Below are 19,697 nucleotides of genomic sequence, written 5' to 3'. Positions count from 1 at the left end.
TTCCGTTTTTGCATCAATTCTATCTGATGAACCTTATCTCAAGGTATGTAAGTTATTCTTTAGACAAGGAAACAATCCGTTTTAGCGCCCGAAACGCGGAAGGAAGGAAGAAGGCAACGGGAAAGAGCCCACAATAGCAACCTAGTGTATTGCTCAGATGACTGGAATATAAGTACAATCAGAGGGGTGAGGAGGAAGAGCAAAAAAGGAACTGGAAAATAACTGGGTAGTCACATGTACAAGAATACCAATTAGAACTTGTGCCTTTGCAGTTATCCCCCCCCCCCCCCCTCTTTCCACCTTTCTCATCCCCCCCCCCCCCCCCCTCCGCTGTACTTATAGTCCCCATCATCTGAGCCATAAACTTTGTTGTTATTGAGCGCTCTGTCCTATCGCCTTCTTCCGTCCCGTTTTGCACACCAAACATGATTTTTTATTGTCTAAACAATTGTTCACCAACCAGTCACCCTTTTGAATGTAAGATACCGAGGGTTATGTTTTGTGTTTTATGACACACGAGCAGACCCACCACTCCGCCGCGTCGACGCTCCTCTGAGTGGTCGAGCCCTCGTCATGACGCTGTGACGCCGGACTGGGAGCAGCGCTTGGAGGCTCAGTCGGCGGCTGCTCACCAAAACAGGTCACTGCGAGCCACAGACACAGGGCAAAAACAGAAAAAAAAGTTTACCTTTTGCTTAACCCAGTTGTCACGACTTCGGCACATGCTGAATCCGATATCCTGAAGCGAGAGAAAGACTGGTTTCGACGTCACGTGTACTCACATCTGACAAAAAATGTGTTGGCGTGTCACCATCTCTGACAAGACAATGTTCTACTCTTCGCACAGATCCTTCAGATTGCAGGCAGAACCTGTATGCGATACTGTCTTTCATACATGCCATGCAATGCCAGACAGTTTGCGTGCCAAGTCGGAGGTTGCACAGTGCGAAAATGCGCGGACACAGAGGCACTTTTTCGTGCTAGAGGCGCCTTCTTTCAGTTTTCCGTGACGATCCCGAAAATTTCCCCCACGGGTAGCGAAGTGAAAGTAGCTCTGGAAGCGCTAACCTCACATAAACGTATATGAAAACGACAGCTTTCTTTAGTTACTTTGTCCACTGTGAATGGACTAAGGCCGATTCGGCATAAAAGCGGGAGAGGGTAACATGAACGAGAAGAAGAGTAATGACCGGAGAGAGAGAGAGAGAAAGCACAGCTGCGGGAGAGAGCAAGGCCAGTGATTGGTGGTCGCGTGCGCGGGTGACGTGACGCACTAGGGCAGGTTATGGGGACGCCTTGTCCTAGACCTTTCCCCGTCGAGCGCTGCCGCTTGGAGCAATCATTGCAAGGAAGATGCATTCAGAATAACAGGGACAGTGGGGGTTGCTACGGAGTTTCAACCGGGGTGATGAGATTACAGCAATATACGAGAGGATGCTGATAATCACTGAGCCTTACCCTGAAAAAAGGCGAGCTAGGTAGCTGTAAATTGCCAGGTAGCTTGGCCAATGTGTTCTCAATGGTGCAAAAAGAAGACAACTTTTCAGCTTATTTTTTTATTTTTCAGCTTCAAAGAGAACATGGCACCACTTCCAGAAAAGTTCAGTGTGGAAGAGCACAGCACCATAATTAAAGCTCCCAGCTGTTTCTCCAAGGCAAATATTTGAAGCAGATCCACGATAAATGTCACAAACTGTGAGACAGTGGTCCTCCATGTGCTACTGTTAAACGTTGGGTCGCCAATTTTAAGACTAGCCGTTTCGGTATTGAAAGTGAGAAACCAGTGGAAGACCTGCTTCTGCCTGTGCTTGCAAATGGGAAATGCCTCGATGACATGCTACATATCTGGAAATATTCCGTGAGAGAGAATTTGTGCTATTATCCACGACGATTTGCAAATGAAGATTGCAGCAAAGTGGATTTGGAAACTTTTGACAACTGAACAAAAGAGGAAACCTGTGGAGACATCGGTGGCTGTTTTGGAACATTTTGCAACAGATAAGTCAGATTGCCAGGTCAAGCTGATAACTGGTCATGAGACACGAATCTACTGTTATTATCCCGAAACGAAGGTCTAAGGAATTGAAGCATGCTGGCTCCTGCAGGCCAAAGAATTCGTGCCGTGTGCGAAGGTCGGTGCAGAAGCAAGCGGCTCTTTGGGATAAGAAAAAGTTCTGCTGGTGGACTACCAACAGGTTGCAACCATTAATTTGAGATCGCTAGGAAAGGCATTCGTCCTGCAGTGGACATAAATAATGCACAAAGGCAAACAAAGATAGGCTGGTAATCGCCAAACTGGTGTCACTCTGTAAATTCATTCCCAGTGAATACGCCTCGCAAACGCACCAGCTACAATTCCTCAATTCCAATATGTGCCTTAAAATGGCTAAGAACTTGATACTTTTTCAATTAGTCGAATATGTGTATATATCGCTTTCTCGTGCAAGTAATGTCCGCCTCCCTGAATTATTCAGGAACAAAAGGTTTGGCATGTTACAGCAGGTTTAATATATAACAAGAGGTCAATGGACGAGAAAACTAAAAAAAAAAAACGCAAATGCACCCACTCGCCCAAAAACTAGGAAAGACGCAGCAATGAGCACGTAAAATGAACAAGGCGGAAAGGGGAGCCTTATGGCACCGACAAATATTGTTATCCATATGTCGTTTTGGCTGCACCACAGCAACGGATAGCATGCTGTGATTGACAGTTATTGACAAAAGGCGGGAATTCGTCTCAAAGTAGGTAAAATAAGAATATTCATCATTAGCCTATATTTATGTCCACTGCTGGACGAAAGCCTCTCCCTGAGAGCTCCACTTACCCCTGTCTTGCACGAGCTGATTCCAACTTGGGCCTGCAAATTTCCTAAATTCATTTTCCTAACAACAGCGCGAGCCGCCCTGAAGGCACTGCGGCGTTACTTAAAAGACACCGGACTCAGTGACAAATTGTGACTCTGCACTGTGTTACGTAGAATGGAACGCTGACACTATGCAACACGAGAACACCTTCGCAGACTGCGTGACAGTGCCCACAGAAACAGTTCTGTTTTGTGCGCGTGTGTGATTTTCTTTTCTTTCTTTCCTTCCTTTCTAATTTTTTATTTTTACTTATTTTTTTCTCTCTCTCCTTTCGCATCACTTTACCCTCCCCCGGTACAGGGTAGCCAACCGGAGATAACCTCTGGTTAACCTCCCTGTCTTTTCTTTACCTTTTCTCTCTGTCTCTCTGTCTCTCTCGACTACGCTTCCCTTCTCTTGGCACCCATTCTGTGACTGTAATTGTCCACCGGTTATTCATCCTACGCATTACATGGCCTGCCCAGCTCCAGGAACAATATTTGTAAGGCAAGATTAACCATCCTAAATAACACGGAGTAGGAAGAAAGCGCTTCGTAAAATCCCCGCTATTCAGTAACGTTTTTTCGTGCCTATGGTAAAATGGCGGTGGTCCGCGGCTTCACCTTCGAGCTCCACTCCAGCAATTTATTTTCAATCTTCCTGTGTCAGAGGAAGTAGGCTCAACGAGGCTAGCAGCCTGACGTCATGCTTCCTCCTAGTCTTAAGAGCAAGCTTTAGCCCAGGCCCAACTCCGATGACGCCTATTAAACTACATGTAAAACGCAGAAATGCTTTTCTGACATAACCTTTGGACCGATTTTAATGAAATTCAAATGAAATTCTAATGACTGTTCGAAGCGGAATTTCGATTTAGGACTTGATTTGTTTTAAAGGAACTTTCAAGCATTCCTAAGCTTCAAAAAATAGAAGCACGAAGTTTACAAATTCGTAGGCCTGCACCAATAAGGACACATTAGCAGTTCTGTAAACTGCATCCATTAGATCATCCAAAGCGGACGAAGTTGATATGTCAATTTACATCTTCCGTGAATTTGTTACATAGTTTACAAGAGTTTCGCAAATGCTCTACTCACATATTACTAGTTTTTTTAGAGCCATGTGTAAGCTTGGTATCAATTTTGGCAGCTTGAAATGCACTATTATAGGCGCAATTCACAGAACTGTGATATCGTTATTCATTGCTGAGTTACAGAGTTGCAAACATAATAGTTTCGTTTTCTGATAACTTGCGATGTTTGCCAATTTTTATTGAACAATTGACGACATAAATCGGAAATTCTAAACCCAACAGTCACTATATTTTAACTTTATTTTAAATGCGACAAACCTCATCAAATTCGGTACAGTGGTTGACGATAAAAACGATTTGTCGCTTTCAGTGTATTTAGATAAGAGCCCCCGAGCTGAAGCTTCCTCTTAATGCGATAGCATTTTAGGCGGACCTCACACACTTTATAGGTATCCGTCTGACGAAAAATGTGGGCCGACCCCAAGATCCGTGCAGTGTAACACAGCGTGTTAACACAGCTGTCAAGAGGAAAGAATGCGAGAGACTGAAACGTGAAGCACGTGCCGGAAATTTCAAAGAGCGACTTTCGCACGAAAAAAACATGCGTGCGATCGTGGCCTAATAGTTCGAGCATTAGTCTGCTGTCATGGAAGACCAAGGTTCAATCCCATCATCGGTCCCGCATTTCATCATAGCATTATACGCAGACTTCAGTCACAAGAAACAGCCTGGCTCCCCTTCACGCAAAGTGAACGGCCGAAAGTACTGGAGCAATTGCTGACGGACTCCTCACCAAAAAGCACAAAAGGCATGGTCGAGATCATAAAACTGGTGCTGGCTGAGTGAGGAAACGGGAGGCCCGAACGAAGGTTCTTCTAAAAATAAAGGTTACTCTTTTTTTTTTTTAAAGGGATTTAGTGCCGTAAGGACATCTTAGGCCAAAGAGAGCCATGAGAATGACGCGCACCAAATGCCGGCGGTTTGTCTTTCCACCAGGTTAGTCAGAAAGTTCACTCAATCTTCCTATCTAGAACGTGGCCCACAAATAAATCCAGTATTTATGGGCTTTCTCACTGTCGCCTCAACTCGAGCATGAGGCGATAGTGAGAAACTCCCCCGTCTGCGTAGGTGAGAGTCAGCCTGGATCCCCCGCGCCCACCTGTGCTGCTTGTATCATCCGCCGCTGTCTAAATTGGCCGTAGCGTTTTGCTAATAATATTCGGTCAATCTCAATCTATTCTGCTACTTAAGAAGGAAATGTTGCTGCGAATGCAGCATCAGAGCGAACCCCTTATTCTTGCTGCCAGTCGCATAAGAGCTGCGCGTTCACGCGGGCTTTAAATCAGTTTTCTTCCCGCATAACTCTAGCGCATGCGAAGAACGAACGTTATGTTTAAGTAGCAGGAGAGAGAGGGCGCCTCCTTAAAGCACGCGGACATTGAGACCACCTATGCCTCTCCTCTACAACATAGCGTAGTATTATGCGTAAAACCTGTCTCTAAAAGAACCAAGACGTCCAAGCATCCATGAGAAAGTATCGTGCCTCTCGAACATTGTCATCGCTCGTGTCGCCGTATAATCACATCCGCGTGCACGTGCCGAGGCAGCGCGACACCAAAACGGCGCGCAACAACGTGGCTCGAAGTGTCACGCACCTTCCTGCGACTCGGGAAGCTTGGTGACGACCAGCGTCTGCCCGCGGTCCAGGACCTGGAACCCACGGCCCGCGCGCTGCGGCCGGTCGGCACTCGCTTCTGTGGCAAACGTCCCGCGCAAGGGAGCCGAGCCGGACGCCCTGATGTCTCGCAGGGAGGCGAACTTGCTCCGCGGGGCACCGTGTGGGGTGGAGTGCCACACTCTGGAGGTTTTCGCCGGTGGCCCCGCGATACTGCTGGTCGCCGAGCTGGCCGAAGAAAGCCAGAAAGAGGGCGGAGTCTGGCCCCACTCCAGGACACGCAGTGGCTCCTCCACACTGGACGTCGGCGAAGGAGTGGCCCGGTCATCCTGCGCCCACAGCGTCCTGCGGACGTGACTCTGGCGACCTGGGGTTAGAGGAGGAATACGATTTCTCACCCATCTCTACTTGAAGGCACCCATACATCCTGCACCATACTCCAGTATATGGTAGCATGGGAACACATGGGCTTTCATATGAGAACTATATGATGGTACAGGAATATGGACATAGGGTGTGCGGGGCATAAGGTTTTCTTTTTTTCCCCCGTTAGGGATGGGTTTATACTCGAAGCCCGTCTGGTGATTCGTATCACCGTAACAAAAGTAAAGTGCTTGACTGATTGCTGGATTCGGCTACTGCGGCCAGGAATCAAACTAGCGACTATATAACGCTCAGCGGCAGATTGAACGGCACGATTCTCTGAGCCACCGATAAAGTCGCGTCAACTATTTCATTACTACATTAGGGTTGGTTTCCCAAAGTGCTACCTACCAGTTGGACCAACGCCGCGAATTTTTGTTGAACACTCGACTGCACGCAATACAGAGATACGATTTGTAAGGGCATCTACACCGCGACCGAAGGATCCACTCACAGCCTATACGCGAGCTATAAGCCCTCAGCAGCAACCCCTTGCTATGTTCTTTGCCAACTTCAATAGGCTGGGTTTGCCACATGTATAACGCCTATGTTTCGCAGCGAAGGAACGGTACTGTCCCCTGTCAGAGGGAACACGTGAGTGTATAGAACACGAGCAAATTCGTTCCTTCTAGAAAATGTGGATATGATAGAGGCATCGTCTTCTGTCCGCGCGCTCTGAGTTATACAAGGCGTCCCAACTATCATGCACTAAAAAAAAAAAAAAAAAAAGTTGGAGCTTTGTATGCGGATGAAGCCAACTGCACGTTGTTAGCAGCAACCTTCTGTGAAGAAGCGCATCTCATGTATTTTGTGTTCTTCCCAACTGATTTGTAACGATTAATTAACAAGCGTTTTATACGTTATATCTACGGCAGTTATGTTAGAGCGACTTCCAAAAGATCAATTTCAATTACTTGCGATACGTTATCTTTTGCGCGTGTTAAAAAAGCCCGTGATTGTAAATAATACTACGTTTGGGGTGGTTTCTAGGCGCACGGCATGCTTATTTTTAAGACGTAGGGAAACAAAGCCGCCGAAAGTGCTGCAAACAATTGAAATTGACATTTTGGAACGCTATCTAGCACCTAATGTTGATATAACTGCCGTAGATATAATAATCACAGTGTGATTTACGCCGAGAACAACTGTGGCACCATAGCTGCTCGCAAAGTGTCGGGCGCCGATTTCCACAGCCGAGCAGGCGTGGAATTTCTGCGACAATTTGCTCACTTGTATGCCTTACAACTCCTGATTAGCACCAGTGTGAGATTGATAAATTATAATACCTACTGCGGAATAGTGAGCTCCCTCCAACGCGACCATTTCCGCTCGGATAGACTAACGTACTGCCTATAGCTACGCCTCTGAACGCCGAGCGAGAGGAATTTAAGCATAAACCGCATGCACGCGATCTTGCGTGCGACAGCGACAAGCGGCGCGATGGAGATGGCTGTCGCGTTTGCTCGTCGCCTACAAGCATGCGAGTGACGAGACGAGCGACGTCTCCCCGGTGTTGCCGGTATGAGGGCAGCAAATACTCGCCGAAACTGGCGTGACGCGTACTTTATTAATTTAAGTTGATGTGTTTTAGTGTAAAGAGCAGCATAAATACTTCTAAAGGTCTTGCACTACGTCATTATCCTTGCACGTATCAAAACCTAGTCGTTTGCTCGTTCCGTGCGACAATCGGTAGTACTTGACTGATGTATATCCAGTTCCGGCTTCGCGCAATAGTATTGGCCAGTCGCTCATAGCACATCCGGGCGACGAGCGACGAATTCTAGATTTCCAGAACCGATCGCTACAAGAACGAGCGATCTGTTCGCGCGACGGCCTGTTTCGTCGCTCGAAGCCGTCGCTCGTCGCCGTCAGTGCACAAAATTGCTCTCATGCGGTTTGGGCTTTAGCTTCGATTGCGTCATTCTTGGCTCGACACATGCATGATTTGTAATGGATTCTCTCCTGCACACAGCGATACAAATTTCGATACGAATCAAATTTTGCATTATAGGGAGTATTGTAATCGTAGGCGAACTTTTCGCCCAATATACCATATGGGCCATCTGTTCAATAAACAACTATTCAAGCAATCGAAACTGTTTCACGTCAAAATAAAACGGAAAGAAAATCACAAGGAAACAGACAGCATCACCTGCTACGCTGCGGTGTGTCGGCGTCACGACGGGCGTGCGAAGGAAGCTTCGCTTCCGGCTCGATTCGTCGCTGGAACTGCGGTGCCCGGAACAAATGTCCTCGATGAGGCTGCGCTGCCTGTCGATCCTCTCCTTCCTCTTTCGAATGACGTCGGCTCTCGTGAGCGACGACGACGAGGAGGCGTCGCCGCCACTCTCACGGTCGACGTCCTCCTCCGGGATGCTGCGGGGTAACGCGCCAGGCGTCTCCCGCACTTTGGAGAGCCGCGCGACGCGCCCGCTCGCACTAGCGCCGTCGTCGTCGTCCGAACTGATGTCCTCGAGAGCGCGGCCCTCCGACGCCTTCGGCGGGCTCTCGGCGGCGTCGTTGGAGCTGTGCACGAACCTTTTGCGCGAGACTCGAGACACGAACGTGTCCTCGTCGTCGGAACTCGAGACGACCGAGCCGTCCGCCAGTCGAAACTTGACTCGCCTGCCATCGGGCTGCGCTTCGCAAGGCGGCTCTGGGAGGCCCGCATTGCTGGTGGACGGCAGAGGAGACGCAGAGACCGCGTCACTCGCAGACGTGCAGGGCTCCTTTGGCGGCGGGGTGCGGGGGCTCAGCGAGCTGCCGCGCGTGCGGTACTCGAACGGCACGTAGGTGAGCTCGAACTTCTCGACTTCGCGAAATTCCGCCTCAACGGCCGCCAATTTATTCGCGATCCGTTCGTCCTCGGCCCGTCGCTGTTTCTCGCTCAGGTTGTAGTACCACATCCACTTGGACGAATCTTGACGCGTCGCGCGTGGTACTGCGGCGGCTTCCTGCTCTTCGCCCTGCGTAAAGATAAGGTTGTCGCAGAAACAACCCAAGAGGATTTTCAATGTAAACCAGTAGGTTATGCAGACCGCAGAAATTAAGTTCACACTCTAACGGTGCTTTACGGTGGTGGCACAAATTATCGCCAACATTATTATTTTTCTTTTTGTATAGATGGCATGAGAGTGAAGACGATGGTGTGATGATGGTAGAATGAAGACGATGTTCCCGAAATGATGCCTGCACGACGACGACGCGCCAGCATCGCAAAGACGGCATGACGACAAAGGAATCGCGACAACGTGATGACGCTTGTGGGAGCTGCAGGACTCTTTAGCCAACAGCACAGAGTTTCTCAGTTTATTGCCTAGAAGGAATTCTGGCGCCACCGTCTATGGGAGTTTCGTTAAAGAGCGCTGTGTAGTCATGGCAATGACGGCACGTGGAGGTGCTAGGCGTGTGCTGGCTGACGTTGTACGAGGCTTTGTCTAGAACGTGGATATGGCTACACAAATAACGCGTTCCTAAAGTAAAATCTTCATAAAATGCCTTTATTCACCCATACTACATCTTACTATGAAGTTTAGTCACCTACAATGCATAATCAAGCGAAGAAAAGCAAGAACGGATGACAGACTGTTCCAAAGCGAGCAAGAATCTTGTCTGTCCTCCAACTTTAGCAGTCCGCTGATACTTTTTACGTTTGCTTCAATGGTACATGCAATAAAAAGTTCTCATTAGTAAGCAAAACATTTTCGTGTAACAATAATGCTAAAACAAATTTTTACGTGGTGTTTCAGCAGGAATTGAATCATTCTGACATACGGGACGTTGCTAGCCAGGCACTTCTTCAAGGCGTCCTGGCTCTCCGAGAATGATGACTGTTATGTTGCTGCGTGAGTCCTACCGTGAGGCACCATCGCTACAAGGCGGTATCGGCAATAGCTCTTTATTGCCGTCACGAAACAACACAGAACAGGGGATCTTGATTACAACTGGCACATATATATATATATATATATATATATATATATATATATATATATTCTTGGGGCCGGAAAAGGGCGCTCTTCATCACCAGGGCTGATTGACGAAAATCCGTCATCCGCGGCACTCAGCGTCCAGAATCGGTACACAACAATTACTATCCGAAGTCACAATATACCGGCATTCCCAAGATTACCATATACATACCACGTACTATACATACCACATACCACAGCGCAGCAGAGCCAGATTTCGCTCTAGGTAGTATAGTGAGAAGCTCTATGGCCAACAGGAAGGGCGACAGCCGCTCAAGATGTGTTCATCCGCGCCGGGTCGTCTGCTAGTCGTCCTGTCGGTCGGTGCTGTCGGTCCGTGCGTTTCCCAGGAGCGGGCGACTGCTTGTGCAACCGTAACCTTTACTGGGAAACACTTGCGGCAAACGCTATACGCGAAGGCGGGCTTTCTGGTTTTCTTTTATTGCTTTCCCCCACGATGCCGGCGCCGCGAGTGCCGGGGATGCGCGAAGGCGAACGCCATCTGATGGTGCTGCAAGGAACCTACCGAGGAATTTCCAACAATGAAGTTTAGCGCTAGCTAGCACATTGTTTTAGGTGCGAAGCATCTTATGGTCGGGGCTTTGTCACTGCCTCCCTCCCTCCATCCATCCGCCGTGCGGCGTCCACACCCGCACTGCGCATCCTCCTCCCTCTCCTCTCCTTGTATGCATATGTATAGTATTGACCCTTTTCGCGGCGATCCCGTGGGCGCTGCCATGTTTGATCACGTGGTGACGCGTCCATTGCTTGCCTCAACTGCCTCCGTTGCCTCCTTGTTTACAATGGAAGTGTATGACGCCGGCGCGGCATAGAAAACCTCTGTTTTCGGAGATATCGTAGACGGTGACTAGGTGGATGACACGAAGCTTTGATCACAGCTTCAGAGAACATGCAAAATCACTTTCGGAGCTGATTAAGCTATGTCCAAACGGCGCAAGTAGCGTATATGGTGCTTGTTCTAAAAGCGGGGCTAGATATGTATTCCAAGCTATCCAAACATTCCGCTCATGAATTCAGTCAGGATTAGCGTGTTTTGCTCTTTGTTCTTTATTGGTCAAATATTTCGAAGCAGTGGCTTGTCAGTTTTTGACTCAGTGAAGTTCCTCGGTGCGGCCACTATCTGATTCTTTTCTGCCTAATCACTCGCGGGTGTGCTCAGTTCCGATAGATTTGTTCTTGCTGCGCACAAAGCTTGAAACGTAGCTGTTGACCCGCCATGGTTGCTCAGTGGCTATGGTGTTGGCCTGCTGAGCACGAGGTCGTGGGATCGAATCCCGGCCACGGCGGCCGCATTTCGATGGGGGCGAAATGCGAAAAAACCTGTGTACTTAGATTTAGGTGCACGTTAAAGAACCCCAGGTGGTCCAAATTTCCGGAGTCCCCCACTACGGCGCAGTAGCGCACCCAGGATCTCTGCCAGGGGGGGGTGACAGTTTGCCAATACCATCTAAACTGCACTAATTTCGATTATTTCACGGGAAATTGTCAAAAAAGTGCTCTTTGCGAGTGTGCAGACGATTGCGCGTCCTACATCTTAGTCGCAGCACTCAAATGCGTAAGGAAAGAAAGGGGGTTAAAAGGGGGGGGGGGTTAAGTCGGACTCAGGGGGGGGGGAGGGGTTACAAGCCCCGAATCCCCCCCCCCCCCCCCCCCACCGTCGGTGCGCCACTGCTATGGCGTGCATCATAATCAGATCGTGGTTTTGGCACGTAAAACCTCATAATTTAATTTTAAACGTAGCTGTTTTGTACATTGTAATACCTTGTAGCAAATATATATTACAACTAGTAAGTCGCTAACTCTTGTGGACCATCACAAAACATTCAGCTTCGACCATTCGTGCGCCATCGGTGTAGTCCGTCATTTATTGTGCGTATACAGTGCGCATATATTCGAGTGTGCGCTCTTTCACTTATTCTTGATACATCGGCGATAGAGTGGTCGTAAGTTTTCCTGCCATTTGGGACAGATGTGTACAGATAACGTGCGCGAAACTATATATGACAGGAAGCGGCGCTACTCCCTTTGTCATTGTTTAACGAGTGGTACGCAGTCTTGCCGACGTTCTGGAGATGAAGCCATTTCTTTGAAGGTTAGCGATGCAAGGCTGGCGGATGAGTAAATTTCTGTATCCTCGAGGAAAGCCGTACAGCACGAAGTGCCGGTAACACGTTCGGACAGTTGTAGCAGCAGTCCGCGAACTTGGCCACACAGATTCATTCTATTCCTTAACATGCCAGTAACTATTTTTGCAGCCAATTACAGCACACGTCTTCAATCCACACGATTCAATCTAGCGTAATTGGAGCACAGTGTTAGCGAAAACTCAGTTGCATTTCCGACAGTTGATCGCACAGAAGCAAGGTAGAAGCGGTAACGGTTTCGAACGCGGTCGCGGAGGAGACGTATGGCGCGCCGCCGTAAGCGCCATCTCGTTTCTCTAAAACAAACTGCTCCGAGAAAAGGGTCAATATTACAGTGTACTAGAAGAGTTATTCTAGTACACTGTAGTCAATATAGTCAATATGTACGCCAAGCTCCGGCTTCCGGAAGCGGGAACCAGAAGCCGGCTTGTTCACCCACCATGGGAATTATGGGTAGTATACATGGATTTGTCTGATCTTCGTGCTAGGGGCTTCAGACGTCCTGGCGGCTTCGTTTATAACGTTTTAACTGGGCCTAAATTGGACTAGTAAATTTCAAAGCAGTTAACACTTTTTTAATGCAGAAGGTAAGACTGCAAGCCCGCATAATCGCTGCTAATTGCGTCCGTGACGTAATGGTTTCAACATCGGGCTTCTGTACTAGCTGTCCTGTGTTCGAATCTTGCCGTCGGACAATTTTATTAACGCTTACACAATTAGTCGTAACGCGGTACTTTCTTAAAAATGATCACATTGCAAAGTCATTTAAGGTCAGAAGGACAAAGTTTAGGCAAATCCATGTACTTTAGCCATCATGCTAGCTGAACTGCCCTGCTTGCGGCTCCCGCAGACACTAGCGGCACAATTCCCTCTAAAAAAACAGATTTTCCCACATTTACTAGAGGGAACTGTATGAAACTGGCAAAACCACCCAACAATGAAGCACGACCGCCGGTGCGGTGTAACCAGATACCAAGTAATGAATGTGCTCCTGAACAGCTTCCCAAGCAAGAAACTTCGTAAACTAATTGGTGATGTGTTGTGTTAAGTGGCGCAAGGACCAGATATGGCCAAAGAGCGCCATGCAAGTGGTGATGTGTGACAAAGATATGTCAATGCAATGGGCAGATGGATTGCAATAGGTAGATGTTACTTGGCTGTTAAAGTGCCTAAAATTTAGTCGCTGTAAAAGTGCGCCCGTAAACTAATTATTTAACGTTTTACAATTATGCGCTCCGCTTACACAGAAACGAAGCGCAACCGCCAGTGCAGGATTACAATCAGTTACACAAACGGCAAAATACAGAAACGAGAAGTGAAAATATACGAACGAGGTGACGTGCAGTAGCAAAAGCAATCCTCATTCACCAAATAATCCGATACACATTGACGTATCACCACCAGCAAACATTGTGAGAAGGGAATGAAACACAAAAAGCGCTAGAATCTAATGGTGAATTCCACTGGTCGATCTAGAGCGGGGTGTTCAATCCACGCGAGATCAACAAAATCTGGCACGGAGCGACCCAATCCAGATCGACCAGCGAAAAAAGTGTCGCAGTTTCACCCGAAAGGCGAAGCATCAATTGCGATAGCAAATTAGTAGAGAGCTATACGGAGTAAGGATAGTCGTTTTATCAGCTGTATAAACTTGGACATGTAGCAGCACCAGCAACGCGCAGAACTGTTGTCGACGCCGTCGGCGTTTTGCCCGCGTTCGCACCGAACGCGCGCGGCGTTGGTGACTGTTGACGGTGCCTCTGGCGGCGCCTCGAAGGTTTTCGACGAGATCAGAACGGGACACGTCGAGGTTTTGCCCGCGTTCGCACCAAACGCGCGCGGCGTTAGTGACTGTTGCGGGTGCCTCGGGCAGCGCTTCTGGCGGCGCCTCGAAGGTTTTCGACGAGATCAGAACGGAACACGTCGGCGTTTTGCCCGCGTTCGCACCGAACGCGCGCGGCGTTAGTGACTGTTGCGGGTGCCTCGGGCAGCGCTTCTGGCGGCGCCTCGAGAGAGAGAGAGAAACAACTTTATTTAGGTGAAAAAAAATTCACTGAAGGATGGTGGTCAGGCGGTGCCTGGCCGCCACCTCCTCGGCTCGTTGAATGGCCCGGAGTTGCACGTCGAGGCTAGAGTTCCGGAGCACGTTATCCCACGCTTCGAGCGAGGGAGTGGTCAGGAGATCAGGCGGGGGTGGGTCCTCGCTGCAGTCCCAGAGTATGTGGGCAAGGGTGGCGGTCGTGCCGCACTGCGAACAGTGTTGGCTAAAGAGGTCGGGGTATATGTGAGTGTATATTTGCGGGCAAGGGAACGAATGGGTCTGAAGGCGGCGCCAAACGATTTGGTGGGGTTTCGTGAGTTTGGGGTGCGGTGGCGGTTTTGTTTGGCGAGCGAGGCGGTAGTGTTGCGCGATTTCGTGATACGAGGTCAGAGGCTCACCGGGGCCCTCCTCGGGATCCGTGGCACTGCCCGCCGCTCGGTTGACGAATCCTCGAGCTTGCCGGTGGGCGGCCTCGTTTCCCGGCGCGCCTCGAAGGTTTTCGACGAGATCAGAACGGGACACGTCGGCGTTTTGCCCGCGTTCGCACCGAACGCGCGCGGCGTTAGTGACTGTTGCCGGTGCCTCTGGCGGTGGCTCGGAGGTTTTCGATGAGATCAGAACGGGACATACAGATTGTGGTTGTGAAGAGGGACACTCGTCGAGCAGCATCGGAAGTCTTTACCACCTTCTCGCCTCGCAACGTTTTTATATAAACACGCATTTGGTGCCGCAGCTAAACGTCGCCTCCCCTCCCTCTCTCCCTCCCGTCCCCCCACGGCCTTTCTCGCGACGGACGAAGTCGCGTTTGCTCTCCGCCGTGCGTTCGCTCCCCGTGAAAGCGCGCGTACCCTGCGCGCGTCGCGCACTTTCACTCGCACATACAGCATACGGCGCGCAGGGACTATTTCATCGCCGTTGGAGTTGATACGCCATATAATTGCTATCGCAACAAATAAACATGCTCCGGCAGGGAGCACCACGGAAGTTGGGCGCCCGGCACATCATCCGCTAGCCATATCGCGATTTAATAATTTGCCCCTCAAGCATTCAGCAGCGCTAGAGTGTACTAGAATGGGGGAGTTGGTCCAGCGGACGCCTTCGCAAGCGCCTGGGTGAAGCAAAAAACGATGAAATTGCGTCGGCGCTTATCCCGAAGCTCCGACTGTTTCGGCTGAGGCGAGCTCACGGGTTGAGTAGCTGTCGTCTGCTCGACGCACCGCCGTTTGCATAGTTTCTGGCGCTTTTACCGTTTTAGTAAGTACAGGTCAGTAGAGAATAAAGTAACTGTTTCCGCCACCGAGTATCAAGACTACGTGCAGCACAGTTAAACGCCTGTCAAAAAGCTCCATGCAGCTGCGGTATAAGGGCCTCCGACGCGACCATCGTCCGGCTGGCGCTCGGGGCCGCTCATTCAGGTGAAAGTGACGGCGACGCCACCAACTTAGCAGATATGAAATTTGGAGAACCTGGGGTTCTGTAACGTGCACCTAAATCAAAGTACACGGGTGTTTTCGCGTGTGAGAGCGTGCGCGGCAATGACGATGCTTCTAAAGTGCCTAATTTTGGGGTGAAAGCGGACAATGTGGCGGCGTTCGGCACTTGCGCTGAACTTAGCGGTCAGGTTCGGTTCTCACAGCCTCCTATAGACCTTTTCATCGGGCGAGGAGGAAAGGGCGCGCGACGAGCCTTTCCTCCTCTCTGGCTTGTGCGAGCAGGCGCGGCGCGGCTTGAATGTGTTGCCGGTCGCGCGCTGCCGGACGATTTGGAGGTGTTTTAGCTAGTTCTGAGTGCAATTTACGGGATTTAAGTTCTTACGAGGTCATCGAACAACCACTGTGTAGCCTTTAGGTGCAGCAGTAGCTACAGTATCTGGAAATTTCTCTTGGATGTGCAAAAATGCGACGCGCATAATCAGCCGCGGTGTGTGTATGTGTTGTGAACTACGTTGGATGTATCGGTTTTCACTCGACGAAGAGTTGTAAAACATTTTCATCAGCCACCGGCATCATTCTCACGCATTTTAAGTTTAGTAGACTTCAAATCACTGTCTATACGTTCAAGGCCGAAGGCATTGCTCAACACCGCGAGCACTGCGGTTGGAAACCAACATGTACACACAAGCTTCGTGCTTCGATCGGCATTGCCTTTTTGCCCTGTAAGGCACAATATACAAAGGGGATCGCATAAAGAGAATCCAACAGCTATGTGTAAGACCACAATTTCCGTAAGATGGGTGAATGCGTCGTAGATGACTGAACTTACGAGACTGAAAAAAAAAAAAAAAAGAGTTCATATATGGTCCTCCTTTTGCGGCAAAATAAAACAGAACACGGGATAACGACGCAATAAGACTTCGCATGGTCGTGCCGCATGCTTGGACCACTTGGAACATGCGCTATATAGAACAGACAGATCTATAACACAGCATTTAGTACTGCCTCGTGGGATTTACACTGTACGGTATGCGGCTATTATTAACCAACTTATTTTATTTGTGCGCTCAAACCTTGCCCATGCAAACAAGGCAGTCGCCCAATGTATCTACAGATATATAACAACTTGAACGCTTGTCAAAGTAAACTGCACGACCTATTCTCCAGGAGAACGGTACCCACGCTGTTAGGATCGTCAAATGTTTCGTAAGTACTCGTTGCAGCTAAACCAAAGCTTAGAATTACTGTGCTGAGAATGCTACAGTAAGGTAACATTCGTGAAACGAATTTTCAGAAATACCTAACTGATATTCGAGGCTCATTGTAAGCTCAAACAAACGCGCACACCTCACGCTGGGTGCTCCGTCCGCCCTAACGTCTGCATAAACTCCAGCCGCTTAATTATACTTCAGACTTAAATTCCTTCACTACGCCTCACACGACCATTCCCCACGTAGAAGACGCCATTTCATGCTACCGCGCGAGTGCGAAAAAAACCACCAGAAACTGCCGCCGAGCGCATACCACAGCATACAACACGGGCGTTCGCCCAAGCCATCATGCCAACTGCCCATAGATGGCGCCACTGCCTGTGCAATGGCGGTGCCCATGAAAAAACGGTCTATATAATCTGTGGTTCTCAACGACACTCACCCTGGGTCTCGAGAACCGCGGCGTGCAGCATGAAGTGTCGCTGTCGGCCGCCTCACTCGTATCGCTCCAATCGGACATGATTGGCAATTGAAAGCAAGATCCTGGACAGGAAAACACAATCATTGACAGACTTATGTACCATTTGTACACTATGTAGTTACAAAAACCCAGTGGCAACCCTAAATGGTGTCATGTTTCGCGGATATATATGTATATATATTGTAACGGTATTGCGAGGAGTAAAATGCATTAAGGGCGAACCTGTGCCCTGAAACTAGCTATGTACGTACGTACACGAAGAGTTCTCAGGAACGTTCCACACAAGCGTCTCTGCGCCGAACGCACTTCAACTTCTCCCAGTGATGGTCCGCGCCACTGTCTCGCGCGCGTCCACGAGCGGCATACGTTGCGCCACCCCACGATACCAAGCAGGCGCGCGAGACGCTGCAGACGCTCTTCTGAAAGAGTGGCTCGCTGGTAACCGACCTCCCTCCAGACCACGGCCGCTAAAAAGAGAGAGAGAGAGAGAAGAAAAAGCTTGCTGCGTCGCGTCGCTGTCCATGGGTGAGCGCGTCTCGTCTGAGTTGACAGTTGCGGCCGCTGTTTCTGGTGAGGACGCCACTGCTCCGGTACGCAAGGCTACAATGTGCTTGCCTCAGGATTTATGCGTGTTGGTGTGCTTTTCCTGCGCATTCTCGTGTGCTTTTATTGCGATAGCAATTATATGGACACTCAAAAGCAGATTTCTGCCGTCGCCGTCGCCGTCGCCGTGAGGTTCCGTATGACGTCATTTGGAGAAGAAATCGTCGCCGCTGGTAAGTGGTTCTTGAGGGAAAGGGAAAGGTTGGCGCTATCTTCTGCAGCCCTTGAGGGAGCACGGCTCAGCGCCTACGAACGCTGTATGTGCGAGTGAAAGGGCGCGAGGGGCGCGTCTTTCACGGGGAGTGAACGCACGGCGGAGAACAAACGCGCGTTCTGCGCCGTGCTCGCTTAAGGGCTGCAGAAGTAGGCGTCTCTGATCTCCTTTACAATAACCATGTATGTAGAGCAAACGCGCCTTCTTCCGACGCGCGAGAGGCCGTGGGGGAGGGGGAGGGAAGGGAGGCGACGTTTAGCTGCGGCACGCAGTGCCTATTTATATCAGAGGCTCCGGCAACAATCACCAACGCCGCACGCACTTTGAGCGAACGCGGGCAAAACGCCGATGGCGTCGACAACAGTTCTGCGTGTTGCCGATGCTGCTGCATGTCCAAGTTTATACAGCTGATAAAGCTAATATCATTACTCCGTATAGCTCTCTACAAGTTTGCTATCGCAATTGATGTTTCGCCTTTCAGGTGAAACTGCGACAACTTTTTTTTTTGTGTGTGTGATCGTGTGTGTGAGCAGCATGCCTCATTTTTACTGCACTTGAGTACGGTTCTTTGGTGTGCACGTGTGTGGCAGACGGTTTTTTCTAGCGGTGTGATGTCGCGTGTGTACCGTTGTGCAACTCGAACGCGAGAAGGGACGCTACCGTGAAGTACCACGAATTACCCTGCGATCTACAGCGTCAGGAAGCGTGGCTGAAGAATATTTCTCGCCAAGGATCGTCAGGGAAAGGAAGCAAGTGGGAGCCAAGCGACAGGTCGCTGATATGTTCATTACATATTATTGAGAATGACTATAAAAAGAACACAAAGATTAGGCTTTTGCTTCCGACTACGGTCCCGACTGCGTTTCCCGGTTATCCGCAGTACATGCAAAAAAAAAAAAAAGAATATCAGGAACACGAGCAAGACGTAAGATGAGCAGCGCGTAAAAAAAGTTGTCGCAGTTTCACCTGAAAGGCGAAGCATCAATTGCGATAGCAAACTTGTAGAGAGCTATACGGAGTAATGATATTAGCTTTATCAGCTGTATAAATTTGGACATGCAGCAGCACCGGCAACGCGCAGAACTGTTGTCGACGCCGTCGGCGTTTTTCCCGCGTTCGCTCAAAATGCCTGCGGCGTTGGTGACTGTTGCCGGAGCCTGTGATATAAATAGGCACTTGGTGCCGCAGCTAAACGTCGTCTCCCTTCCCTCCCCTCCCCCCCTCCCCCACGGCCTCTCGCGCGTCGAAAGAAGGCGCGTTTGCTCTACATAAAGTGGTCGCAGTTTCACCTGAAAGGCGAAGCATCAATTGCGATAGCAAACTTGTAGAGAGCTATACGGAGTAATGATATTAGCTTTATCAGCTGTATAAACTTGGACATGCAGCAGCATCGGCAACACGCAGAACTGTTGTCGACGCCATCGGCGTTTTGCCCGCGTTCGCTCAAAATGCGTGCGGCGTTGGTGACTGTTGTCGGAGCCTGTGATATAAATAGGCACTTGGTGCCGCAGCTAAACGTCGCCTCCCTTCCCTCCCCCTCCCCCACGGCTTCTCGCGCGTCGGAAGAAGGTGCGTTTGCTCTACATATATGGTGATTGTAAAGGAG

The 19,697-nt window shown here is 49.6% G+C and overlaps 1 protein-coding gene across 1 annotated transcript in view; it reads right to left on the bottom strand.

The window, feature by feature from the left end:
* LOC119455798 (uncharacterized) overlaps nucleotides 1-17,626 on the bottom strand; it is a 41,784-nt gene extending 24,158 nt beyond the window's left edge. The window contains exons 1-5 of the mRNA XM_049669326.1: nucleotides 17,530-17,626; nucleotides 17,236-17,336; nucleotides 8,125-8,938; nucleotides 5,530-5,916; nucleotides 530-644 (exon numbers count right to left, since the gene is read on the bottom strand). Coding sequence (XP_049525283.1) covers nucleotides 530-644; nucleotides 5,530-5,916; nucleotides 8,125-8,938; nucleotides 17,236-17,313 — 1,394 coding nt within the window. The 5' untranslated portion in view covers nucleotides 17,314-17,336; nucleotides 17,530-17,626. The remainder of the gene's footprint in view (nucleotides 1-529; nucleotides 645-5,529; nucleotides 5,917-8,124; nucleotides 8,939-17,235; nucleotides 17,337-17,529) is intronic.
* Between the last annotated feature and the right edge of the window lie 2,071 nt (nucleotides 17,627-19,697).

Source organism: Dermacentor silvarum, chromosome 6 (assembly GCF_013339745.2).
Source record: "Dermacentor silvarum isolate Dsil-2018 chromosome 6, BIME_Dsil_1.4, whole genome shotgun sequence".
Lineage (NCBI taxonomy): Eukaryota > Metazoa > Arthropoda > Arachnida > Ixodida > Ixodidae > Dermacentor > Dermacentor silvarum.
This window is presented reverse-complemented; position numbering and strand designations above follow the sequence as displayed.